The following is a 26,606-nucleotide window of genomic DNA, read 5'->3' as shown; positions in this document are numbered from 1 at the left end:
TAGAAGGAAGAACCAGTTTCTGGGCCAAAACAGGACTACAATAATCTAAGGACATCTTGGGTGAAGAAGTTTCAGAAACTAGCTTGTGACCCCCAATTCTGTGACAACACATCTACTGCCGCAGGATGGTAAAAAATAAGAGATACCCCTACTTTATAATGTTTGATATCCAGGCACTCGCAGAGCTGAACCCACTTCCTCAAAAAAAGCCTGGAGTCTTGCCCCTACCAAGATGGCATCATTGTTTTGGTCTTTAACCATCCTTAGGGATAGGTAGGATTATACCTACCCGATAATCAGGTTTCCAGGAGTCTCCACGACAGCACCACCTGAGATCGCCTCCTCCTGATAGGACAGGAACACACCGAGAGGTTAAAGTCCCCCCCCCCCCCCGTCCTCCCCTCCTCAGTGTATTATAACGAAACTGCCGGGGTAGGAGCCAACTTAAATTTTTTCCTATCTGGTATATTTATTTAATTATTTTTTATTTATTTAATTATTTTTATATACATATATTCTTTCTTTGGGAGGGAATGAACGGGTGCTGTCGTGGAGACTCCTGGAAACCTGATTATCGGGTAGGTATAATCCTACCTTTCCCAGGAAGTCTCCACGACAGCACCACCTGAGACGTATCAACTAAAGTAATTCTAGGGTGGGATTGCCGCTGAAAGGACCTTACGACCGAAGGACATGTCCTCATCTAGCTGCACCTTTACCCTGTAGTGTTTGACGAAAGTATGGGGCTTTTTCCATACTGCTGCCTTACATATTTGCTCTACTGATGCCGAGCCATGCTCGGCCCATGAGGTCGCTACTGCCCTTGTGGAATGGGCTTTAAGAGCCGAGGGGGCCTCCTTCCCCAAAGCCTTATATGACTCGCTAATGGCCAGGCGAATCCACCTGGCTATAGAGCTTTTGGCTGCTTTCTTTCCCTTATTAGGGCCTGAATATTGGACGAACAGGTTGTCGTCCTGCCTCCATGGGCCTGTGGGCTCGATGTACGTCAAGACTGCCCTTCTGACGTCCAAACAGCTTAGGGTTCGCTCGCTCTCGTCTTTTGGGTGATTATAGAACGAGGGTATTATTATGTTATGGGCCCTATGGAATGGGGATACCACCTTAGGCAAAAAGGTCGGGTCTGTTTTAAAGACTAACTTGGTATCTGTAATCTTGAGGAGCGGGTGGCGTATGGATAGGGCCTGTAGCTCGCTGACCCGCCTGGCTGAGGAAATTGCCACTAGGAAGATAGTTTTTACTGTGAGCATTTTTAATGAGAGCCCCTCAATTGGTTCGAAGGGTTCCCCTGTCATGGCCCTCAAGACTAAATTAAGGTTCCAGTCTGGGCATATATTGGTGGACCTGGGTCGTAGCCTATCTGCCGCTGCCAGGAATCTATTGATCCACCTGTCCCCGGATAATTTAGTGTCAAATAGGGCGCTAAGGGCTGCCGTTTGGACTCTTAGGGTGCTTGGGGCGAGGCCCATATCCAGGCCGTCCTGTAGAAAGTCCAGGATCAAAGGGACGTCCGCACTGTTGCCTGAGGAGCCTCTCTCTTGTCTCCAAGAGGTAAACCTCCTCCAGATTCTCTGGTATATGCGGTTGGTAGTCTCTTTCCTGCTTGCCATTAGCGTTCTGACTACCTTGCTTGAGAATCCCCTGCCCCTCAGTATGGATTCTTCAGTAACCAAGCTGTTAGATGAAGTCTGCTTACGTCGGGGTAGTTCAGGGGTCCCTGCGTTAGGAGATTCTCTTGAGCCGGAAGGGTAACTGGCTCCTGGATGCTCAGGTTTCTTAGGAGGCTTAACCAGCTCCTTCTTGGCCAAAAGGGAGCCACCAGGATCAGGGTGCACGGTCGTGACCTGAAGTGCTGTAGTACCCTTGGGATTAGTGGGATCGGGGGAAATGCGTACGCCAGTTCTCCTCCCCAGTCCTGGCTCCAGGCATCCACCGCTGTCGGCCGGTCTTCCCGTCTGAGGGAGAAGAAGTTCTTCACCTTGGCGTTTTGTTTTGACGCGAATAGGTCTAGTTGCGGGAGACCCCATTTGTCCGTCACTATCCGGAATGCCTCCTGGGATAAGGACCATTCCCCTGGGTCTAAGCGCCCCCGGCTGAGGAAGTCTGCTCTTTGATTCAGAGATCCCTTTAAGTGTACCGCTGACAGTGAGATGATGCGGCCCTCCGCCCAGCGAAATATCCTTTGCGCGATACTTTGCAGAGCTGGTGACCTCGTGCCCCCCTGGTGTCTGATATGGGCCACTGCCGTGGTGTTGTCCGACAGTACTCGTATATGTTGGTTTCTTACCGTCTCCCCCAGGTGCTGCAGGGCCTTCCAGATTGCTTGTAGCTCCCTGTAGTTTGAGGATTGATGCGTCGTCTGCGGTGGCCATGGGCCCTGTAGGAGCTGGTCTCCGACGTGCGCCCCCCACCCCCAGGAGCTTGCATCTGTCGTGATCTGTACTGCCGGGTGCAATATCCAGTGGACTCCTTTTCTTAGATTTCTTGGGGACGTCCACCAGCGTAAGGATACCTTTACCGAGTTCCTGACCTGTATTCTGTTTTCTAACGAAGCCTGCCTGCCGTCCCATGCTGCGAGGACTGCTGCTTGCAGGGGTCTGGTATGTGCCTGTGCCCATGCTACCCCCGGGATGCATGATGTTAGACTTCCCAGGAGGGTCATAGCCTCCCGGATTGTGCATGACCGTCTCTGCATAAAGGATTCTACCATGTGCCGAATTTTCTGCCCCTTTGCCTCGGGCAGGAAGGAGCATTGGGCCTCTGAGTCGAGTGTTATGCTCAAAAACACCTTGTCCGTGCTGGGGTTTAGGCTGGACTTCTCCCAATTTATGATCCAACCTAGGAACTGTAACAGGTTGAGCACTGTTGCCAAGTTCTCTACTAGGCGTTCCCTGGACTCGGCTATGATTAGTATGTCGTCCAGGTATGGGATTATTAGGATCGACCTCTGCCTTAGGTAGGCTGCAACCTCCGCCATGATCTTCGTGAAGATGCGGGGTGCTGAGGAGATTCCAAAGGGCAGGCATCTGAATTGAAGATGTCTTGTCTTCCTGCCCATTTCCAACGCGAACCTTAGGTACTTCCTTGAGTCCCTGTGGATCGGTACATGCAGATAGGCGTCTTTCAGGTCGATCGAGGCCATGTAGGCCCCCCCTGGGGATCAACTTTACCACTGATATGATGGACTCCATCCTGAATTTTCGATATTTTATGAAAACGTTCAGGGGTTTTAGATTTATTATCAGGCGTGAACCTCCCCCGGGTTTTTTTACTAGAAAGAGTCTGGAGTAATGCCCCCAGGTCTCCTCTTCCTGTGGCACGAGGGACACTGCCTTTAGACGTCTTAGGTCCTGTACCGCCTGCTGAAGCGGGTACAGTTGTTGTACTGGACCTCGCGTGATGATATATTTTCTCCTGGGGGGGGGGGGGGGGGGATACTAACTCGATTCTGTATCCCTGCTGCAGGATCTCCGGGATCCACGGGCTCCTGCAAATCGAGGCCCACCGATCCGCAAAGCCCTGCAGCCTCGCCCCCACTGGGATGGCGTCAGGGCTTCTGCTTGGCTGGGTCCCCCTGGTGCGGGTTGAAGAGGAAGTTTCTCCCTTTGCCTCCCTTGGGGTAACTCCATCGGCCCATCTTGCCTTTGCCTTTATAGGGTTCCGATTGTTGTGCTGGGGCTCGGAAGAAGGTCCTCCCCTTACGTTGTTTTTCTTCCGGAAATCCCTTCTTCTTATCCGACGCTTTCTCTAGTATTTTATCTAGATCCGGACCAAAGAGGAATTGGCCGTGAAAGGGTAGCGAGCACAGCTTATTCTTGGATGTTAGGTCGCCCGACCATGACTTCAGCCAGAGGACCCTCCTGGCCGAGTTGGTTAGGGCCGTTGCTTTTGCCGAAAGCTTCACTGACTCCGCTGCTGTGTCTGCCAGGAAGTTAGTGGCCATCTTTAGCATAGGGAGGGAATCTATGATCTGCTCCCTCGGTGTTTTGCTCGAGATGTGCAGCTCCAGTTGTTCGAGCCACACACCCAGGGTTCTGGCGACGCACGTGGCTGCCACACCTGGCCTGAGCGTACTGGCCGCTGCCTCCCAGGATCTTCTTAGTAGGCCCTCCGCCTTGCGATCCATTGGGTCTCTAAGCTGTGTGGCGTCTTCGAAGGGCAATGTTGTCCTCCTAGCCACCTTAGCCACTGGGACGTCTACCTTGGGTATTTCCTCCCAATTCGCACATACCCCCTCCTCAAACGGGTAGCGCCTCTTCACCCCCTTAGACGAGAAGGATCCCGTGTCGGGCTTCTCCCACTCCTTAAGTATTAATTTTGTTACGTTGCTATGGACCGGGAAGGTATGTTTCTTCCTCTCTCCTAAACCCCCAAAGACCTCGTCCTGCATTAAACGGGGTTCCTTGGGTTCCTCCATTTTCAGTGTAGCTCTAACGGATTTAATCAGCTCCGTTAAATCTTCTCTATGGAAGAGGTACTTTTGGTATTCCTCCTCCTCTGAGGACTCCTCAAGCATCAGCTCTTCCGGTTCAGATCCCAAACTCTCCTCAGAGTCTGAGAGCTCCTGCGGGGTATGCGCCTTTCTTTGGCGCTTTGTCCCCGATGCCCCTCTGGGTGGAGTTTTAGGGGTCGACAGCGCTGACCGCACTTCCTCTTGGACGAGTTTTCTGACGTCCTCGAGGAATCCCCCCGATTCCTCCTTGACCAACTTGGCTATGCATGCTTTGCATAATGGCCTGGCATGCGAAGCCGATAGTCTTGCGCCGCATTCTGCGCACTTTTTAGCTTTGGCTCTGGGAGGGGCAACTCTTCTATCCCCCTGGCAGACAACAAAATTTGTGTGTAAGGATGCAACATTCATTAACAACATATACGAATATGCATGCCTTGTTTGCCCCACTGGCTACTTACGGTTGCCGCCGCGGTGGAACATTCCGCGACCTCTGGTGCTGGAGCACTCATTGCTTTATTACTGGTGCTGCAGACACTCTTGGGGCGTTTAAGCCAATACTCACTGAGTGGCTTCTTTGCTCGGCGCCATCTTCTCTCAGGTTCCTTTTGAATCCTCTCTTTTTTTTTTTTAATTTTGGCGCCTTTAAATTTTAGCCCCGCCCCCTCCGAGCGCCGGCCGTGCTGCGCGATGACGTCATCACGCTCGCCGCTTGCCGCCCCGCCCCCTCCACTGCTCGTTACGCGCACGTTCCTAAGCCGGCGCATGGGAGAGCTGGAGCCCCGCATTGCACCCCCCATGGGCCGCCGCGGGAGGAACCTGGCCCGGGGGGGACCACCCCATGTGGCGTCCCAGGAGTCGCTCTGCAAGAAGGGAGGACAGGCTGGACCACTGCCCTCCGATCTGCCGGTATGCTTCTTTCCGGGCTGGCGTCTCCACCAGCCCCTCTCGGTGACCCTGCCTCCTGGCAGGACAGGAAACCACTGAGGAGGGGAGGACGGGGGGGGGGGGGGGGGGGGGAACTTTAACCTCTCGGTGTGTTCCTGTCCTATCAGGAGGAGGCGATCTCAGGTGGTGCGGTCGTGGAGACTCCCTGGGAAAAAAGTTTTCACATAACTCCAGTGTCCCCCATTTTACCTTTACCTCTACTTGCCTCTTGATTCTGCCCTGAGGTTCAAGAGTAGGGCCTCTTTTTAATGGTCTTTCCTCAGGAAACCCTCTTCGCCCGTCTGAAGTCTTCTCCAGGATTTTATCTAGATCTGGTCCAAATAGAAACTGACCATGAAAGGGCAAAGAACACAACTTATTTTGTTATGCTATATCCCCTGATCAAGATTAACCCTTTGCAATCCAATTTTGGATTCAGGGTTTCTTGGGGGAGGTGGGGGTTCTCTTTCTGCCATTAAACAATGGTGCAACCTGCTGGCTAGAGCTAGTACTGCAGTATTGGACATGCTGGAGAGGCCCCTGACAGAGTGGCCAGTAATATACAGTAAGAATACTCTGCTGGACATCTTCAGACATCAGAAGCTGTACAGCCTTCGATCAGGATGTCTTTAGACATCAGTGGATTGGAAAGGGTTAAAGCCATAAAACTCTTCTAGTGGAATTACATAAGGTTGCAGTACGTGTTGATAGTTTGATGGACTCTGCTAAGAAGCTTGTGGCCATCTTAAGAACCAGTAGTGAATCTAGAATCTGTTCACGGGGTGGGAAGTTCTGAACATGTAATTATAATTGGTTTAGCCAGATATTAAGAATCCTAGCCCCTCATGTAACTGCCACTCCTGCTTTAGGTAAAAGCTAAAGTACATGGCTAATTCAGAGTCAAAAACTTTGACTGTTTTGATGCAGAATTTGCATGACCGTGCCCCACCTGTTAAAACAATTTTTGACATCTTTCTCTGACCTGTGTCATTGACAGGTTAATATCCAGCAAAATTAGATCCTATTGATATATACTGAGAATGGTGCGAGTGAAGAAAATTCTCAACATTGTTGCACAAGATCGACAGGTTTTAATCTCCTGTCCCCCAGGTAGCCCGGCAGCGAGGACCAGGTCTCTTCGAAGTTGCTTGGATTTCTTAACTTTTGCCATTCTAATGTGGATCAAAAAAATTAAACCTTGTGCTCTTGCTGCACTCTTGCATATTACCCAGAGGAGCGTGCGTGGCCATTTGAGTCTCCTCACTTATTTATAGTATATAGTTGCTCTCCCTAAGGAGAAAAGAGCGTTTCTGACCCTTGCTGCACTCTGGAACACGTCTAATTCCCATATAGGGAAGCTCCAGTCCTCAAAAGGACCAGCATGTGTAATAGAAGTTGGCCTTCCGTATAGATGGTACAGTCCATAGCATGGCAATGCAAGGAGGAATAATCACAAACGCAATATTCTTGTTTGCAACAAGTTCTTTATCATTTTGGGCTAAAATACAGAGACATTGCCAGTGGATCTAACTACATGATGACAGATGAAAAAGTTTGGTGTAGGACTTTACTAGGATGAAAGGGATCGTACCACAATTGCAAATTATCCTCTATCAACTTACTGACCGGTTGGGGTCTCACCACTGCAACGCATGCCGATATTAACAGGACTTCCATGTCCAGCCCTCATGGTTTCGTCACGGTGAATGGAGCACCAGCCGAGCATGTGGCGTCAACGCTCCATTATTTCAACGGGGCTCATGGAAATTGCCAAGCAGCACCAGCTTGGGTTTCTACATAGCCCCATTGAAAGTGAATGGAGCGCTAGTGTTCACACTATTCAGTCTCCTCCTTCCTGCAGGGAGTGCAGTAACCCTGCAGAGTGAGAAGGAGGGAGAACACAGGACCAATGTTTGCGACATCGGCAGGGGTCTCGGCCGTGAGACCCCCACCGATCACTAAGTTATTTCCTATCCTATGGCTAGGGGATGATTTTGCAGTTGTGGTAAAACTCCTTTAAGGATCAAAGCTGCTCAGGTAACTTGTAAGAAGGATTCGGGGCTTGTGAGAGGCGGTATCTGCAAAGACCTAGTTTATCAGCTTTCTTTCGAAGCCTTGTGATACTTGCAAAGCACAGAAAGGCAAGCCTTGCGTTCAAAGAGCAGCTTAGCCATGACAGTAACAGGGGAAGTCTATATACAGCGACGCTTCACTTAGGCTTCAGTGCTTGTGAATATAATTCATATGGATTACATAAAAAAGTGAGATTACAGGCAGCCATCAACAGGCCCCATTAACACAGAAAAGTTCTCCTCCACCCCGAATGTGGTTTCTATGAACATCACAGTAGAAAATGAATCAAAATGATATAAGGCCTGCGACGTAAAAAAAAAAATATATATTACAGTAAACCAGACGGCACTTAGTGGATTTATTGGGGGCTCTGAGTGTACAGTACAGAACACGTGCGGATACCTTCCTGCAAATCACGTACATTTCATTAGTCAGACCCAATTTACCAAGTGACCCTATGAGCAGCCGACAGCTTATCCTTCTCAGATCTCCATATACCAGAGGGCATGCATGTAATGGGACTAGATGAATAAATAAAGAAGTGCCAGGGAGGGAGAGGGCAGGTTCACGACTAAATGTCCATCCCGAGTGCCCAAATGAAACCTGGGGGTTTATCTAAAACAATCTGCGTCTGGAAAGATTTAAAAGAGGCACGGCTATGCTTTGCTTTTAGAGACGTCCACCTTGTTTCTTCTTTTTACATCCCAGTTATAAACCCTAGCCATGTCTGAAGGAGTTGTTAAGGAAAAGAGAAAAAGTTATGACAGGTTACAAAAGTTTACCAAAAACTTCAGTTGAAAAATGCTTTTTTTCCCTCTCCAATAAACAGTTCTCAGATGCTGCAAGGCAATAGGGGAAATGGGAAAGGCATGCTTTTTTTTTTGTTGTTTTTTTTTTTTAATATAAGAGCTTCTGCCGCCCATCCCTCCGAGCGCAGTAGGCAGATTTGGTTTTTGTACTAGCTTCTCAATAGTACATGAAAACCTGCAGAAGAAAAGGCATGCAGACACAAACATGGCATCTGAAAGGCACAGGTACAAGATTAGGAGGAGAAAGGGGGGAAAACAAAAACCAAAAAAAAAAAAACCACCTGTGAAAATGTTCCTGTCCCTCTTTGTTAAACTACTTGTGCGCGAAGCCCTGGGCTGCCGGTCACCAGAGCCAGTATGAACCTGGGGAAGATACACCCACTTGGCCCATGGATCACATCCTCTGAAATGCTACCAGGTTTTAGAACAAACTTAGGCTGTATTTACACGTGCGAGTGGGAGATCATCCCATCAAAAGAAAAGTTTGTAAGTTTGCAAATTTTTATGTGAGTAAGGGCGGACACCCACTGGCGTTGTTTTCTCTACTGCACTGCGAGAGCAAGTGAAAAACACTCGCCTCGCAGTGCGAGAAAAAAAAAACTGGGACGACACCGGTATATCACCAGTCTTTTCAACGGGGCCAGGGGCAGCAGCGCTAGCCCCATTGAAAAGATAGGGAGAATACCACGGACTTCTGTCACAGCTGTGACAAGAGTTTCCGTCATCCCCACGGGGGGACTGCAGGGATGAAGGAATCCTCTGCCACAGCTGTGATAGAAGTGCAGCATGCTATCCCATTGCTTTCAATGGGATTGGCGCTGCTGCCGGTCCCACTGAAAGCAGTGGTTTGTGGCAAACCCCGCAGTATGCTTTTCAGGGGAAGGGCTTAAATATAAGCCCTTCCCTGAAAATCATCAAGTGGTAAAAAAAGGAAAAAAATTTTTACTCACCTCTCCGCCACGTCCTCCAGCTAGTTTCCTGACACTGCTGTCCAGCACTTTTAGCATGTGGGGATTTAAAAATCCCTGCCTCCTGAAAGGGCTGTGCCGATTGGCTGAGCGCTCAGCCAATAACAGCTAGTGCTTAGCTATATGAGTGATTAGCATATTCATGAATGAATAGCTAAGCACTAGCTGTAGTTGGCTGAGCGCTCAGCCAATCAGCACAGCCCTTTCAGGAGGCAGGGATTTAGAATCCCCGCCTGCTGAAAGTGCTGGACAGCAGTGTCGGGGAGCCAGCCGGAGGACGCGTCTGAGACGAGAGTAAGTTATTCTTTTTCCTTACCACTTAATGATGATTTTCAGGGGAGGGGTTATATTTAAAGCCCTTCCCCGAAAATCATACTGCAGGGTTTGCCACAAACCACTGCTTTCAATGGGACCGGCAGCAACGACAATCCTATTGAAAGCAATGGGATAGCATGCGCCACAGCTGTCCGCAGTATTCTCTTTATCTTTTCAATGGGGCTAGCGCTGCTGCTGGCCCCATTGAAAAGACTGGCGATATCCCAGTCTCATCCCAGCATCTTTCTTGCGCAGTGAGGCAAGTGTTTTGAATTGCTCTCCCAGCGCAAAATAGAAAAAAAAATTAAATAAAAAAAAATCACCAGTGGGTGTCCACCCTAAATCCCACTGCTGATTGTGAGTTTTCACACGTTGAGAAATCACATGTATTTTCAAAAAGAAAACTTAAGACAGAACATGCTTCGACTTTTTGCTCTTGCAGCTAGATGTAAATACTGCAAATAACGGGTTGTAGATTTGTGTGTAATGCACAATTTTCTCACCTGTAAATACGGCCATAGAAGTTTGACTTTGAGCTCAGCTGGAATGGAGTTTCAAGTGGAGGCGGCTGTGCCAATGCGGCGCGGGATTAAAGCCTCCGCTGCAATCAAGCAGGAACAGGTCAGGTCTTCGAATGTCAAAAACAGCCGAGGACCCAGAAGAAAAGCGGTTAAAAAAAACAAAAACACATTTCTACCTTCTCCTTTCTAGGCTAAATAGCGCTCAATGAGAGTTATGCAGTGGAGAGAGAAAGCGGAAGTGTTACTTCCACTATGCGACCCGCAGAATCACGTGCCCACCGGATGCTCTCTGTTACAGCAGAGCTGCAGGGTCCTAGTTAACCCTGATCAGCTCTCTTAGTGACTATTGTCACTACAGGGGACGTTTTTCCTGTAATTGGGGCTCCTTAAGGGGTTAAAGAGAACCTGTTATTTTTCTGCTACTTGACTTTATTGCATTTTCTGCAAGAACTTTGCAGCTGGAGACGAGCTATAACTATTCCAGGACATCAGCATTCCCTGGATCTACCCCATTGCTGTAGACAAACTACTGGACCGGCTGAGTTTGCTGTAGGTTCATGTTAAACTTTGAAAAGGATACTGACTTCTGTGGTGGTGAACTGGTCCCGCAAGAAGTCAAGGTCCTCTTCTGCCGAGTCAAGGTTTCTTGTGGCTGTAGACAAATTCTTCTCTAATAAAGCCTGAGCGTCATCGATATCATACTCCAGCATTACATTGGCCTACGATGGAAGGGATTTGTTGATCAGCCGGTAAGTGGAGCAAGAAATGATATGTCAGTTTCAGGTTTAAAAATTCAAATATTCGTGGCGCCTTTACAGCCGCACCGTCCATGTATGCGTGTAGTACTGCAGCCCACCTATGGGCCGAGCTGCCGCACCGGAGCCGGGAACACGGATCGCGCTGAATTCTGCACATCACCCCTGCTTCCTGTGGAGCTGCCAGAAGGCAGGCCCTCCTATCACTCATTGATTACTAATCCTAAGACACACGTCAAACACAAGGCCCGCGGGCCGAATCTGGCCCACCACCTCATTTTATGTGGCCCGCCAGCTGTGCAGCAAGCTCCCTCACCCTCTGTGCTGCTGTCAATATCAGATCGTCTATCGGCTTGTTCTGTCTAGTAGAGCAGACAAAAACAGATGAGTGCCGATAGCACACCGACAATGGCCGCGGAGGAGGTAAAAAGCCTGCAGATAACATGATCCCTGGTGCGAGGAGAGCAGGACTGAGGAGGAGGAGCAGCTGCAGGGCGAGAGCTCTCACCGGCCCTCCCTCGGTTCATGGCAGCAGATCAAGGAAGACATCAGGGGCCCAAGGATGCAGGAGTGCCCCAAAAAGAACACTCTCTCTCTCTCTCTACGGGTGACCCCATTACCACTGGGGCCACTATGGGTGACTCCAATATTCACTTAATGGGGTACCACTAGGGAACGGTGATATGGAAAAGGACCTGGGGGTACTAGTGGATAGTAGGCTAAACTGGAGTAACCAATGCCAGTCAGCTGCTGCAAAGGCAAATAAAGTCTTGGGGTGCATTAAAAGAGGTATAGGGGCGAAGGATGAGAACATTATTCTTCCATTACACAAGGCACTAGTAAGGCCCCACGTGGAATACTGTGTACAGTTCTGGTCACCGATGCTCAGGAAAGATGCTACAGTATTGGAGGGGGTTCAAAGAAGACGACTAAACTGATACATGGAATGACGGGACTGGAATACCCAGAGAGGCTATCTAAATTGGGACTATTTACTCGAGAAAAAAAAGACGGCTAAGGGGCGACCAAATGTATACTATGTATACATACATTAGGGGACAATACAAGGATCTCTCCCATGATCTGTTTATACCTAGGACTGTGATGGTAACAAGAGGGCATCCGCTACGTTTAGAGGAAAGCAGGTTTCATCACCAACATAGAAAGGGATTCTTTACTGTAAGAGCAGTAAGACTGTGGAACTCTCTGCCTGAGGAAGTGGTGATGGCAAAATCCATAGAGGAGTTTAAGAGGGAACTAGATGTCTTTCTGGAGAGGAAGGATATTACAGGATATAAATCTTAGGTTATTTGTTAATCTGGATACACAGCAGGTAGGAACTATTAGGGGTTGATCCAGGGATTAGTCTGATTGCAATTAGGGAGTCGGGAAGGAATTTTTCCCCCAAAAGGGCTAATTGGCTTCTGCTCTTGGGTTTTTTTTGCCTTCCTCTGGATCAACACATGAGGATAGAAGGCTGAACTAGATGGGCATTTCACCGCTGTGCTGGCCGTCCATCGTTGCGATCGTGCATCTCACGCTGTTATGTGCAGTGCGACTAGTTTTTTTTGTCTATTCCCCGCTCTGTCTCCTAGCCGCATTATATATTAAGCGCTGCACATATGCAGTGTATTGCGTATGTACAGCATTTAATACACAAGCCGTAGAGAATAAAGCTGTACGACGATGAACTTCGGCTCGTGTGAATGAGCCCTTACCAAGCAGGCCGCATTCTGACCGCCTTTTCTCTCCCGACTTCTAGCCCGCGGACTGCTCAGACAAAACTGTTAAATGGTTCAACAACCCCACTAGCTCCGTTACTGCACCCACGGCTTGTGGCTACCAACTAGATGATGTGATGGCTGCGATTCTGAATTAGTTTACGTTATAATGGTTACTCACCCCAAGCCACAAGCAGACTTTGTTTGTTGGCGGCACTGATGCTTTACAATACAGATTGTCTGCCAGCAAAAACCTGGTTTCCATCGGGTCAGTAGTGCCCTGCAACGTGAGATACGTGTTATATGGAGGGCAAATCCACGCACAAGGCCAATTGGTAGACGTTCCACTGGCTTATATAACATACATTCGGGCCACTTACACCGGCGCGTGCGAGTGGTGCTAAGATCCTCCATCGGACAACACACAGCCGTGTGCCGTCTACGCTAGGCATCGCAGGTCCGATTCTGGTCTGCGCTACGCAGAATAGATCATGCTGAGATTTTTTTTTTTCAACAGACCAAAGCCGTGTGAACAGCTGAATTGGCTGTAATGGGTTTGTGTCCTGTCCATGAAACCCCCTGACAGCGCACAACAGGAAGTACATCTATGTGAAAAGGGCCTTAGGCCTAAGGGATTTTTGTACAGCCCAGTGACTGGGCAATAAAGTTTGAAAAGTTTGTTTTCCTAACTCAGACCATGTGAAGGCGCCACTGATCACTTGACAAATAAGCAAGTCAGCCAGGTGATCAGTGGCGTGAGGCGCCAGAAATCGTAGTCGGAAGCACATCTCCTGGTGTAAGCAAGGAGTAGTGCTGGTGACAGTGATGAACCTATATGGAGAATGAACCTTTATTCCCCCTTAGTCTGAATCGGCCCGTGTAAGGGCCCGGTAGATGAGCACCAAACTCACCGATCGGCACCTGTCACCAGCACCACATGACCCCTAGTATAGCTGTAGTTTAGGGATGCTGCTCTTTCAGTCCTCCACCCAAATACCCATGAAGCCATCAATCCCCAGCAGGAGCCATCATGGCTTCATGGACTGTGATGGATATATGTATAAAGTCTTTGCAGTGATTTAGCATCTCTATATGTCACGGTAGAGAATGGCAAAATCATCTGCTGCTAAATCTCAGCCAGGAGGAAGTCTCAGCACTTGCCACTTATGGGTAGGTTTATATGGGGCGGAAATACGGCAAAAAGTCCGCATCCAAACCAGTCAAAATCTGCAACATAGGTGTGCATTTTAACTTGAAGTCAGCTGCATGCTCCCATTCTTTGGCTGTCAGCACTTCCTTCACTGGGCACCAGGGGGCACCGACTGTGGATTTTGTCTGTTTTGGATGTTCAAAAGCGGCAGAATTGCTGCTGCAGACAGTCTGAAGCATTCCCACCCCGTGTAAATATATCCTGTAGGGAGAGACCCCCATCAGTCCGCCAAAGGCTAACCACAGCGGAGATTATTCCCCCTCCCCCCTTCCACCATTTTAAAGTTTAGCCAGCTGAGAGAGTAGCTTACTGCACTCAGCAGCTGATATTCTAAGTACTCTGCATGTATCTTATATAGGTCTATATCCGAAGTGACCCTGTAAGAGGAGAGACCCGTAACAGAAGGCTAATAAGCCTTTCGATGCATCTTAGGGACGCGAGCTGCGCAGGCGCCAGCGGGAGCAAAAGTACAAGGTTTATTGCAGGTCACACAAAGCAACGTTTCAGCCGTCTGCTTGAAAAAGGCTCCATTGCCGGCCCGAAACTTTGCCTTGTGTATGTCTGACCCGAAATAACTCTTGGACTTTTGGGACGCCCACACCTGCACCGCTCGCCCACGTGGATCCAGCTGATGGTCGACCTAGGGCCTGGTCATCCATGATGGTCGACCTAGGGCCTGGTCATCCATGATGGTCGACCTAGGGCCTGGTCATCCATGATGGTCGACCTAGGGCCTGGTCATCCATGATGGTCGACCTAGGGCCTGGTCATCCATGATGGTCGACCTAGGGCCTGGTCATCCATGATGGTCGACCTAGGGCCTGGTCATCCATGATGGTCGACCTAGGGCCTGGTCATCCATGATGGTCGACCTAGGGCCTGGTCATCCATGATGGTCGACCTAGGGCCTGGTCATCCATGATGGTCTGGTGCAGTCCCTCAGCTTGGGGTATGCGTTGCTGTTGTCCGTCTCCCTTCTACACAGCAGACGTTTTGCAAGCTGGGGGTCCAAGTGACGACATCCTCATGATCCCTAGAAGGAAGCGCTGCTCGTTGGCTGCAGACTGACCCAATCTTGGAGCAGCGACAGCAGCCGGGTGAGCGCTTCGGTTACTTCCGTCTAGGGAGGAGGTCTCAGCACCCGGACCCCCAGATCAGAACGTCATGCACCCCCGTGACATCCCAGTTGCCCCCTGCAGGTGTTATCTGTAGGTTCCCCACAATAGGAGACAGCGGTGCTGGAGATAGTTACCTTTTTCTTCTGCATGTGCTTTAAGATTTCTAACGTCTGTTTAATTTCTGGGATTTGGCTTTTTAGCCTACAAGAAACAAGTGAGACGTCATGATGTGCCCGCTGTGTGCCCCTCGCACCCGTCATGGCCGACACTTACCGCCTCTTCTTCTGATTCAGGTTTAACTCCATAAACTTGTATTTCTGGTACTGCTCATCCAGCCTCTTCAGCACCACGTCCGCCGTCTCGTTGCCGGCCTTCTTCATGAAGGACTCCACATCTTCCTGCAGGAGAGCGGCAGACGGGGTTAACAGTGCCAACATCTCCCCCCCCCCCCCAGCGCTGCGCTAAGTGCGGCCGTACGGAGGAACGCCGACAACATACCGCAAGGCGAAGGATCGGCGTACTTACAGGAGTCGCGCAAGTTTAGAAAAGTTCTTTTTTTAAAAAGTTAACTCCTACAGCGACCCATGCCAAAAAATAATGAGATCGTACCCTTACCTCTGCCGGGTCCACTGCGCATTGCTCAACTGTTGGCGAACTGCAGTAACACCATTTACGGGACGTCACAGGCTGCTGCAGCCAATCACATGGCACCAAGGACTGCGATTGGCTGCGGCGGCCCGGCGGCCCGTACCCAGGCTGCTGCGGCCCGGCGGCCCGTACCCAGGCTGCTGCGGCCCGGCCGCCCGTACCCAGGCTGCTGCGGCCCGGCCGCCCGTACCCAGGCTGCTGCGGCCCGGCCGCCCGTACCCAGGCTGCTGCGGCCCAACCGCCCGTACCCAGGCTGCTGCGGCCCAACCGCCCGTACCCAGGCTGCTGCGGCCCAACCGCCCGTACCCAGGCTGCTGCGGCCCAACCGCCCGTACCCAGGCTGCTGCGGCCCAACCGCCCGTACCCAGGCTGCTGCGGCCCAACCGCCCGTACCCAGGCTGCTGCGGCCCAACCGCCCGTACCCAGGCTGCTGCGGCCCAACCGCCCGTACCCAGGCTGCTGCGGCCCAACCGCCCGTACCCAGGCTGCTGCGGCCCAACCGCCCGTACCCAGGCTGCTGCGGCCCAACCGCCCGTACCCAGGCTGCTGCGGCCCAACCGCCCGTACCCAGGCTGCTGCGGCCCAACCGCCCGTACCCAGGCTGCTGCGGCCCAACCGCCCGTACCCAGGCTGCTGCGGCCCAACCGCCCGTACCCAGGCTGCTGCGGCCCAACAGCCCGTACCCAGGCTGCTGCGGCCCAACAGCCCGTACCCAGGCTGCTGCGGCCCAACAGCCCGTACCCAGGCTGCTGCGGCCCAACAGCCCGTACCCAGGCTGCTGCGGCCCAACAGCCCGTACCCAGGCTGCTGCGGCCAATCCCATAGCATCTAGGACTGTGATTGGCTGTGGCAGCCCAACATCCTGTACGCAGGCTGCTGCAGCCAATCACATAGCACCAAGGACTGCGATTGGCTACAGCAGCCCAACATCCTGTACACAGGCGGCTTCATCCGTTCACTAGAGGACGCAGCGAGGAGCCACTAGAGGCGAGGATACAATCTTATTTTAAGGCATGGGGAGCAGGAGGTAAGCAAGTTAACTGACAATCCCTTTAAAAGCGCCCCCCACCCCCCACCCCACACCCACCGAGTGAACCCCTGACCACACGCCATTGTAGAGTATATGGTAGGGGGTCTCACACTGTAGCCCCCCTCTAGTAGCCCGGCGCACTCGCATATAAACTGGCTCCCGCATCTACTTGAACAGGCGCCATATAACGCCCCGTCCCCTCAGCGGACGCTCATCAGGTTTGGCCCCACGGCAGCATCAGTGACTGGAGCGCCGCTCACACGGGTCCGCTGCAGCGACATTCATGTTAGTGGGCTGACCGAGAGCCGAGCGCCATATTCTTGGTTATCCTCAACCCCGCCGACATGAAGGGAGCGGCGGCGGCGTGCAGTCAGCTCTCCGGTCAGAGCTGTGAGGCAGAGCGACAGGGAGTCACCATAACGACCAGTGGGGGCAGCAGTGAGACCCCACGATCAGCTAGGTATCCCTTATGCTGTGGGTGACCTCATATTACCGGAGCGCCCCTTTAAATAGATTAGCTTTTAAGAGCTAGAACACGCCCCCACCAGCCGGCCCACCAGGGCGTCACCACCCCGGACCCCGCCGGTCACCCTCACATTAGTAGTCCGGTCACACATCTGTAAACTGCGGGCAGATTACACCCCGCAGGGTTACTGGTCAGCTCCGTCCTCACGGTCCGTCCAGATCCTGCCAACCATAACCAGACTCCCTGCCAGGCTTACCCCATACCCGCAGCCCAGCTGGGGATCAGCCCGTACCCCAGCCCACCAGGATGCCCGCAGGCCCACACGTGTGTCTACAGGGTGGAGCCGCGGACTGCACACACTACCATGTAAGGAGGCGGCCGCCCGGACCACCCGCGCCCACCGAGCATGCACGGCCGCCGCTCCTACCACAAACACGGCCTCCGGGATCCCCAGGTGCGTCTTCTTTATAGCAGCCACACCGCCTCCCTCATTGGCCGCCGCCATCTTAGAAGCTGGACGTGCGCTGCGTCAACGTGCTTTATTACTACGAGCACGTACACGCCTGAGCCCCGCCTCCTGCGAGCGCTGATTGGATGAGCAGCGTTGTCGGATCACCATGGTGACGGCAGAGTGTTGCCGGGCGGTGCCTGTGTGGTGGGCGGTGCCTGTGTGGTGGGCGGGGAGCAGTGACGTCAGTGAGCCTCTTATACAAGAAATCTCATTCTGTTCTTTCTCCTTCTCTATTCATGACAATAGTTTTTTTTTAACCCGTTCAGGACCGGAATGTTTTGCTCCTAAGGACACTTTTCAGGGCTGTTACCCACGTGGGGGTTTTACTGCCCTATTTTTTTTTTCAGCTACCAAAACTATTTTTTTTTTTTTTTTTTTTAACCCGTGACATGTGAGGCTATTTTTGTAAATCTTTTTTTCACTGATGTTTTTTTTTTTCATTTTTTTTGTTTTATTTATTTTAGTTAAACTTACAAATAGCTGTTTATTTTTTTTAATGAAAATTTATATTTACGCTAAAATAAAGTTCCTCCTTTTGTTTCGGATGTTTTGTTATATAATTGGTATAGTCGTAGATTATAAGGCGCGTACGGCTACGGTTTTGGTCATTCTCTTTTTTTATATTTTTAGAAATTTTATTCTGTAATTTTTTTCAATTTATTTTTGTAACTAGTTTTTTTTTGCCATCTGTGTCCCTCGTGACGTCATATAAGACCTCTGGGGGTCATTCACATGGCCTTTTTTTCTTATTATTTCACACTTTCCCATTGTAGCTAGGGCATCCATAGGAGCCCCAGTTACAGAGGGAACACCCCCCCCCCCCCCATAGTGACATTAGTCGCTGGCAGAGCTGATCAGCTAGGACCCTGCAGCTCTGCCTTGGCAGGGGGCACCCAGCGGTCACATGATCACCAGCTGGAATAGTGGAAGTAACACTTCGGTGACAAACGAGGACCAGATCTGCTCCTGCTAGATTGCAGGGGCTTTAATCCCACACCGGTTTTAAAGCCAGGACCAAATGCCGTAAATTTACTATGCTTGGTCCTTAATGGGTTAATGGTAGATTATTTTTCAGGGAGGAGCCCTGAGTGGAACACAACCAAAAAACAGCATAAAAAAGAAACAATGGGCATTAAACTGGGCAGCACAGAGGGTGGTATAAAGGGTTAAATGAGTTTGGACCATTGATCTAGTGCTGGCTGCCCCCAGAGGCCCCACATCAAGTATCAGTGAGATCAGCCCCGCCCAAACTGGTTCTGGGCATAAAAGCTGGCACCGAAGTGGGCAGACAGCCAATTTTTGAGGCCAGCTTCATAGAAACGTACTGGCGCAGTGTAGCACTGGTGTTTTTAAAGGATTTAAAGAATTTGCCCACTGGTCTGCGGGCGCGCCCACACAGGCGTATGCCGCCCCTGCATTACCCGCGTATTTTTCACCTGCGTAACACATGCTGCTAAAGGTCTATTGATTTCTCTTGGGTATTTCACACCCGCATTTTCTTGCGCACGCGGAATGCGCATTTTATGTTAACCCCTTAACAACCGCCTGTACGTCTTTTGACAGCGGCCGTTAACCCCTTAAGGACACGGCCTATTTTGGCGTTGAGGACGCAACAATTTTTTTGGGATTTTCATCTCCACATTTCAAAAGCCATAACTCTTTTATTTTTCCGTCAACACGGCCGTACGAGGGCTTGATTTTTGCGTGGCGAACTGTAGTTTTTATTGGTGCCATTTTTGGGTACATATAACGTATTGTTAAAGGTTTACGAAATTGTTTATGATTGCAGGGAGAGAAAACATCAATGCTGCCATTGATTTTGGTGTTTTTAATTTTTTTTTAAAGCGTTAATCATGCAGCATAAATCACACAATAATTTTTTCCCGCAGGACGGTAACATTACAGCGATACCAAACATCTTTTTTTTTTTCGGTTTTTCCACTTTTCCGCAATAAAAAACCTTTTTTTTGGAAATGATTGGTTTTTCTAAATCTTTGCATTCAAAGTCCTATAACTTTTTCATTTTTTCATGGACGGAGCTCTGTGAGGGCTTGTTTTTTGTGTTAGGAGCTGTAGTTTTTATGGATACTATTTTGGGGTACATATGACTTTTTAAATCACTTTTTGATTGCCTTTTTAGGAAGGCAAAATGTAAAAAATAGGCATTTTGCCTCCATTTTTAATGGGTTTGTTTACACTTTTTGCCGTGCAGGTTAAAAAGTGTGTTCAATTTGTTGTGCAAGTCGTTACAGATACGACGATACCAAATATGTGGGATTTTAATTTTTTAAATACTAATAGGGAAAAAAAGCACAAAAAGGGGTTTCTTTAACTTTTTTTTTTTTTTTTGCATTTTTCTTATTTTGACATTGTTTTGATCTTTTTTTTTTACACTATTTATGTCCATGTGAGGGTCTTGCACCTTAGCACCTATGATCACTATGATAAAGCATTGCAGGACTTTTGTCTTATTCTCCATATGGTCCAGACCTCCATCTCTTCTTCAGCTAATTCTAATATACTATACCCCTGAATAAGGCTGCATTCCCACGAACGTATATCGGCTCGGTTTTCACGCCTCCTTTCATTGCAAATAGTGCAGAGGGGCGGAGAGGAGGCAGAGAGGGGGCGGGAGCTCAGTTCCTGCTCCTGCCTCTTCCATCCTCTCCCCCCTGCAGAGGAGAACGACGTATATCGGCTCGGCGTGAAAACCGAGCCGATATACGTTCGTGGGAATGCAGCCTTATACTGTGTCCCTTAAAATGAATTGTAACAAATACTGTACCTCATGAAATGAATTATTATCTTTATCCACATCCAGACCACCATGATGACTTCTTCCAGCCGCTACTAGTCTCTGCACACTCTCCCCATCCTGCCACTAGCTCCTGTCCGTCCCTCCTACACAGTAACAGTTGCCACACTGTGCCCACTACAAAATAATAATGCCTACTTTGTGACCCATGCAGTAATTAGCTGCCCTGTTTGTGACCCCTGCAGTAATTAGCTGCCCTCCTTAGTAAAATTTTTAAAAAAGTATTTACCTCTTTCTCTCCCACGGTTACTTCAGTGACTGCCCCACTAGTCTGCCAGCCATCTCTTAGGGTGGATTCAGACAAGCGTGTTCATGTGCACACAAAAGCACGCTCCTATTAGAACCATTGGTTCCCTATGGTGTGTTCACAGGTCCATGTTTTACAGGTGTGCAAACGTATGTACCTGTAAAAGATAGGACATGTGTGCACCATATGTCAGTGGTGTGTGTAAATATTCCCGGCGGGGAGTCTCCTGGTCTCTGAACACTGTGACAGCACTGTCACAGTTTTTAGTAACAAAGGCACTCCCTGCGGGGAGTAAATAATCCCCCTGCTACAGCTGTGGCAGAGGATACCGATGTTCTCCCCTTGCTTTCAATGGGACCAGCGCTTCTGCAGTCCCATTGAAAGCAATGGGCTGCCGAAAAGCCCTGCAGGGATTTTCAGGGAAGGGCTTTAAATATTAGCCCTTCCCTGAAAATCATCCCTAGAATGTGTGAAAAATAAAAAAAATATATATACTCTCCTCTCCTCAGCTGCCGGGACTCAGGCGCGTCCAGCCTGTCTTCTCCCTGCACTGCTCTGACTCTGTTTCAGCAGCGGGGATTTAAAATCCAATGGGTTAACAAGGCAGCTGGTAGCCTAACAGTGGCTTTCAGGTCTGCAATGTCTGTAAAATGGACAGTAAATGGAGGTGATAATACACTGCAATACAGAAGTGTTTTATCCACTTTTACACCTTTTTTGTTAAATAAAAATAAAACATATTGGTACTGCTACATCCTTAACAAACCATTTAGATTCTTTAATTACAATATAGCAAAAAGTTTTTACACTTTATTTTTAGTCCCTGTAGGGAAGATGAACTTGCGATGCTTTGGTCAGTCCTGCAGTATGATGTAATGCCGTAGCATTACATCATATCGCGATCTGACAGACATTCTATCAAGCTACGCCACAGGCATGGCTTGATAGGTGCTCTTCAATGGCAGCCCTGGGGCCTTTCAGAAGGCCCCTGGCTGCCATGATAACCTCACGACAACCCGCAATGTTATCGCGGGGGGCCGCATGGGACCCCCGAACATCGGTTGGGGCATTTAAATTCTGCTGTCAGAATTGACCAGTCATTTTAACGGTTAACAGCTCAGATGAGCGCGCGTGACTTATCGGAGCCATTGCGGGAGGTGTCAGCTGTAAGAAACAGCTGGCACCCGCATGTATGGAGAGGGATCGGCCTGCCATCCCCCTTTATACATACCCCGAAGCTGTAGGACCTAACTGTACGCCTTGCAGCGTTAAGGGGTTAAATGGACCTTAACGTTTTACACAACTTATGCTCATCCATCTGCATATCATCATTCTTATAATATACTTGCATTAAAAATTTGTTTTACCACTGAAAATTATGTTTGAAGTGGCTGCCACTTAGGCCTCATGTCCACAGGGAAAATCAGGCCCACTACGGATTCTCCATGGAGAATCTGCAGCGGGTCCCTCCTGCCCCGTGGACATGAGCGCTGAAAAGAAGAATAAATAAGAATAAACTTACTCGCAGCGAACCAGGAAGGTCTTCTCTTCTTCACGGCCAGATCTTCTTTCTTCGGCAGGCGGATGTACTCGGCACGCCGGCAGCGTGCCGCGCATGCGCCGGGCCGAAGCAAGAAGATCCGGCCCTGAAGAAGAGAAGACCTGCCCGGTCCGCTGCAGGTAAGTTATTCTTATTTTAGGTCTCCTGCGGATCCGGACGGCTTCCATAGGCTTCAATAGAAGCCTGCTGGAGCTGATCCCGCGGGAGACCCACACAAAAATGGAGCATGTCACGTTTTTTTTCATGCTCCATTTTTTAAAAATTCACTTTTATTGACTATCCGTGGGTATTTATCTACCCGCGGGTGGTCAATGCATCCCTATGGGATGCGGATCCGCATGCGGGTGATCCGCTGCGGATTTAAAATCCTATTTTGCCCGTGGACATAAGGCCTTAGAGTCTTCCTTCTAGAGCTTTTGCAAGCCACTAACTACTCTTAGGCATTTAGCTTCCCTAGTAACAGGGACATGGGGACACTGCTAGTTACTACATACAGTAGAGGGGCGGACATTCAGATATTTCCTTGCAGCTGATTGAAGCAGGGCTATGCAGGGCAGCATGGGAAATGTGGGAGAGGAAGAACTGGTCAGTATAGTACTGTCAAGATGGTTGACTTTGGAGATGCACTACTTGTAAGTGGATTGCAAACAGAGGAGCAGCAGAAAAATAGGAACATGTACCTGAAAAACAGAATTGATAGAGCGCAAACTGAGGATAACAAATAGAAAAGTATTATTACAATCTCGTACAACGCACATCTGGGCCCCAGCAGCAGATAAGGGGATTGATTGCATGCTCAAACAATTTAAATACGAAACTGCGCCAAGGTTGGCGGCTTGTGAATTCAACCTCATAAAGAGCCCACTGGAGCCTAGAAATGCATTTTACTAGACGCTCTAATCAAAAAATTCCAGTTTTTACACTTGACACGAGGTCCTTTTTGGTGGTTTGTACCCCATGTCTTTTCTGAGAACATTGGCGGTTCATTTTTACAGTGTATTCAAAAAGTGCAGATGAGTTGCGGTCAAAACCACTCAAAAAAGCGTGAAAACCACGGGCGGTGTTGCCATGATTCACCATGGTTTCTGATGGAGTTGCGTCAAAAACTGCAACAGCATTGAGAATTGCTGCAAGTGTAATAGCCCGAAGTACATATATTTGGCCCCTCCATAATTGTCTATAACTGCTGTAAATGTCATGTCTCTAGTGTGTATTACACAGCTGTAAGAGGTTAATGTCTGGGATATGTCTGGAAAATGTAACAATTTGTGTTGTCACGTGAGTATGCAAGATATATGTGAGTGCAAGGTGCAAGTAAAGAGAGTTCCATTCTTGTCAGTCAGAGAGTGAGTACCAGCCACATGGGGGTAACTTCAATCCTCATGTGGTGAAGAATGGAAGCAGAGGAGCAGTACCCTGGAGGATCATGCTCAGGACCCCTATCCTGAAGAGAGAGAGAAAGTGAGTGTGGAGAAGAGAAGAAGGAGAGTGAGTCCGCCATGCAGTGTCTAGAAGCTTCCCAAAAGTGAGTGTTCTTGTCCTCCTCCGGAGTGTGTGTGTCCAGGAGCGGAATCATACAGATAACTTGACTGTAGGCCCGCTGTCATCCTGTGTTTCCTCCCTGACCTCTGTCCTTGTCTTTCTTGCACTGGTTTGTGAAATTTCCCACAGAAAATTGTGAGCCTGTATCAAGCTATCTATCTTCAAGTAAAGTTCCAGTTGTTGATCGTTCCTTTCTTATTTCCCATGGGATATCCCTCGGAGTAAGGAATGGTGGCGTCACCCGGGACAGAATTCTTGAAGTCCACTACACAATTTATTCTTACTAGGCAGTATGTCGCTGCCGATCCCTGCTCTGCTGGAGAACAACTGGCAGACCTGGGGCTTAGCATAACCTTTTTGTTTAACACCAGGGTTGCAGAATTTGGAGGCTTCAGCACTCAAGCAGCTGATGGGTGAATTATGGATCCCAGGTCCCAGTGGTGAGGAAGCTCCAGTCCTGTCATACTCTCTCCCATGTCACACACTTCCTCTACAGACCTAAGAGGTCCCATGGGCCAGGAGTGTGTATCTTTGGTGGAGTGGAAGACTGACTGACTGCCACTCCAGCAATTAGTGAAGCGAAGAGGTAGTGTGGTTTCAACTTTGGATGGGCAGGAGAAGAATCTAGCAGATCCTTATTTCTTCATTCCCTCACAACCCTCAGTCGGGGCATCTGCAGTGTGGTGCAGCAGCACTCCAGAAACCCATGTTACAGTCTAATCCAGTCCAGAGGGAGGCAGTGGTCCGCTGGCTAGAAACTCATGCTACAGTCTAATCTAATCCAGTCCAGAGGGAGGCAGTGGTCCGCTGTCCAGAAACCCATGTTACAGTCTAATTCAGTCCAGAGGGAGGCAGTGGACCGCTGCCCTGAACTTGTAAGAGAAAACTCTCCGACTGCTCTTGGATGGCCTAAAATACTGGGTCTCCAGTACCTGGGGGGCAAATACGGCCCAGACACCCCCCCCCCCCCCCCAGTGGCCTCAATAGTAATAGTGACCCCTATAGTAGCCCCCATGGAAATAGTGACCGTGACCACACACACACCTCAGTAGTAATAGTGATCCCCATAATGGCCCCAGTAGTAAGTGTCCCCTATATTGGCCTGAGGGATGTTGCCCAGCCAGAGATGCATTTTACTAGAAGCTCTAATCAAAAAAATTCCAGCTTTTAGGGATGTTGCCCAGCCAGAGTCCAATAGTAACCCTCCCCCATTGGATCAGGAATAGGTAATCTGGCGGCATGAGGCACAGGTTTTATTGCAGAAAGTATATCTGGATACAGAATTTTATCTTTTTGTTTACTGGGGAACCCTTTGGTATTTGTCATGCAAAAACAAGAGTCAGTATGGCGGTCTCTTGGTTCTCACCATACCACTGGCATGGCGAATGGCATCTACTCTCACCTCTCAGCCCCCTGTGTGAGATGAGTGTTACATGACACACAGAGGATGGTGGTGCCACTTCTTATCTTGGTCACCAAGCTTTATTCCGAAATACTTGTGATAAAATGTTATTTTCCTCCGCTGTGTCTTTGTTGTGAATTGTCCGCAGACATAGCAGAACTTGTCTGGGTTGTTCAGACATCCGCGCCGCTGAGCCATATTCTTATTAAATTTTGAAAAATAATCCCAGTCTCACCAATGACCTGTACAAACACAGTTCATTAATTACAACTTACTGGTGGATGATCCGCAGCGTTTGCACCATGTGGAAACATACCCTATATGTTACATAAACCTACCCTTATAGTGTTCAGTCAGCACGCGGTGTGTAACAGTGATTATGGAATAGTTACGCAATCACTTTTGTTCTTTGTATTAAGCAAGGGTAATGGCGAGCCGCCTGGAATAATTGTATAGGCATATTTCCGAAAAATACATTACAACGGCAATTTGATTACATTATTCTCCACAACTGGAAAACCGTACGTGGCAAAAAAAAAAATGGATATATTTGAATTCAGCACACTAAAGTTTTTATAAGCTGCCTTTCTGCTTATCAGTTACAAAAATTGTGTTGCAGTGTTAGCTTTCGGAATCAGTCAGGCTCCTGCGGGAATTTGAACGATAGCCGACCCGTGTTAGAGCATGCAGCGACTGAACGAGAATTGTTCAGTCGTGTAGTATCTGCGTGCAGGTAACTGGACAAGACGTTCAGTAGAAACAGCAGTGGTTCACTTCTGCACGACTGTCTGTTTACAGTTAATGGAGGCAGGAGGGAGTAGAACGGGCGCAGGCCCGCTCCATCTCCATGCTGGATGCGCTCTGAGCAATGTCACCGCTTCTTTCTCCTATGTAACAGCCCAGGAGTGTCCGATCTTTTGAAAGATACCATGAAGCAGAATCCAGTATAAAGAAAGCTCAAGCATCTGCGTCCGCTGTAACAAAGCGAAGTAGCATCGGTTCCCGTGGCCAGAGCCCTCAGAGTCCAGTTGGGACGTGAGTAGGGATTTAGAAGATGGAGGACAGAGGGATGAGATCCTGTACAAGATACCTTTATTAAAATCAACATTGGAATTCCACTTTTGCATCACATTGCTTAGGTCCATGGACCTGGAATACAATTTGTCCACAAGAGCGACGTGGATACAACAGCAGCCAAATATTAGCACCATAAATCACTTTTTTCTCATTTGGCTCCAGTTCGAATCTCTGAGCAAGTCCAAAGAAGGGAAATTTCCTGAGATTCATGCCTCCTTCACTCGGGTGACAGTCGGACGATGTTGTTGCGTTGCGACAATGCTACACATCGCATGTATGTGAAGCCCATGCTTTCCTATGGATTCCTTCACACGTGCGTCAACCCCACACAAAAACACTTCGGGTCCCATGATATGCCCGCAGTTCGTGAGGTTGGGTAACCCATGTTTCCCTATGGAACCTTCCCCTCTGTTGCATGACAT

The 26,606-nt window shown here is 49.3% G+C and overlaps 1 protein-coding gene across 1 annotated transcript; it reads right to left on the bottom strand.

Moving 5' to 3' along the window:
- Positions 1-7,796: 7,796 nt before the first annotated feature.
- VBP1 (VHL binding protein 1) lies at positions 7,797-17,597 on the bottom strand. Its single transcript, XM_066581704.1, has 6 exons — positions 17,457-17,597; positions 15,159-15,283; positions 15,020-15,086; positions 12,739-12,837; positions 10,662-10,800; positions 7,797-8,195 (listed from the first exon to the last, which is right to left on the bottom strand). The coding sequence occupies exons 1-6, from the start codon at positions 17,532-17,534 to the stop codon at positions 8,125-8,127; spliced, it is 579 nt and encodes a 192-aa protein (XP_066437801.1). The 5' UTR covers positions 17,535-17,597; the 3' UTR covers positions 7,797-8,124.
- Positions 17,598-26,606: the final 9,009 nt, after the last annotated feature.

The sequence above is a fragment of the Eleutherodactylus coqui genome, chromosome 10, assembly GCF_035609145.1.
Source record: "Eleutherodactylus coqui strain aEleCoq1 chromosome 10, aEleCoq1.hap1, whole genome shotgun sequence".
Lineage (NCBI taxonomy): Eukaryota > Metazoa > Chordata > Amphibia > Anura > Eleutherodactylidae > Eleutherodactylus > Eleutherodactylus coqui.
Note: the sequence above shows the minus strand (reverse complement) of the source record. Positions and strands in the feature narration are given on the sequence as shown.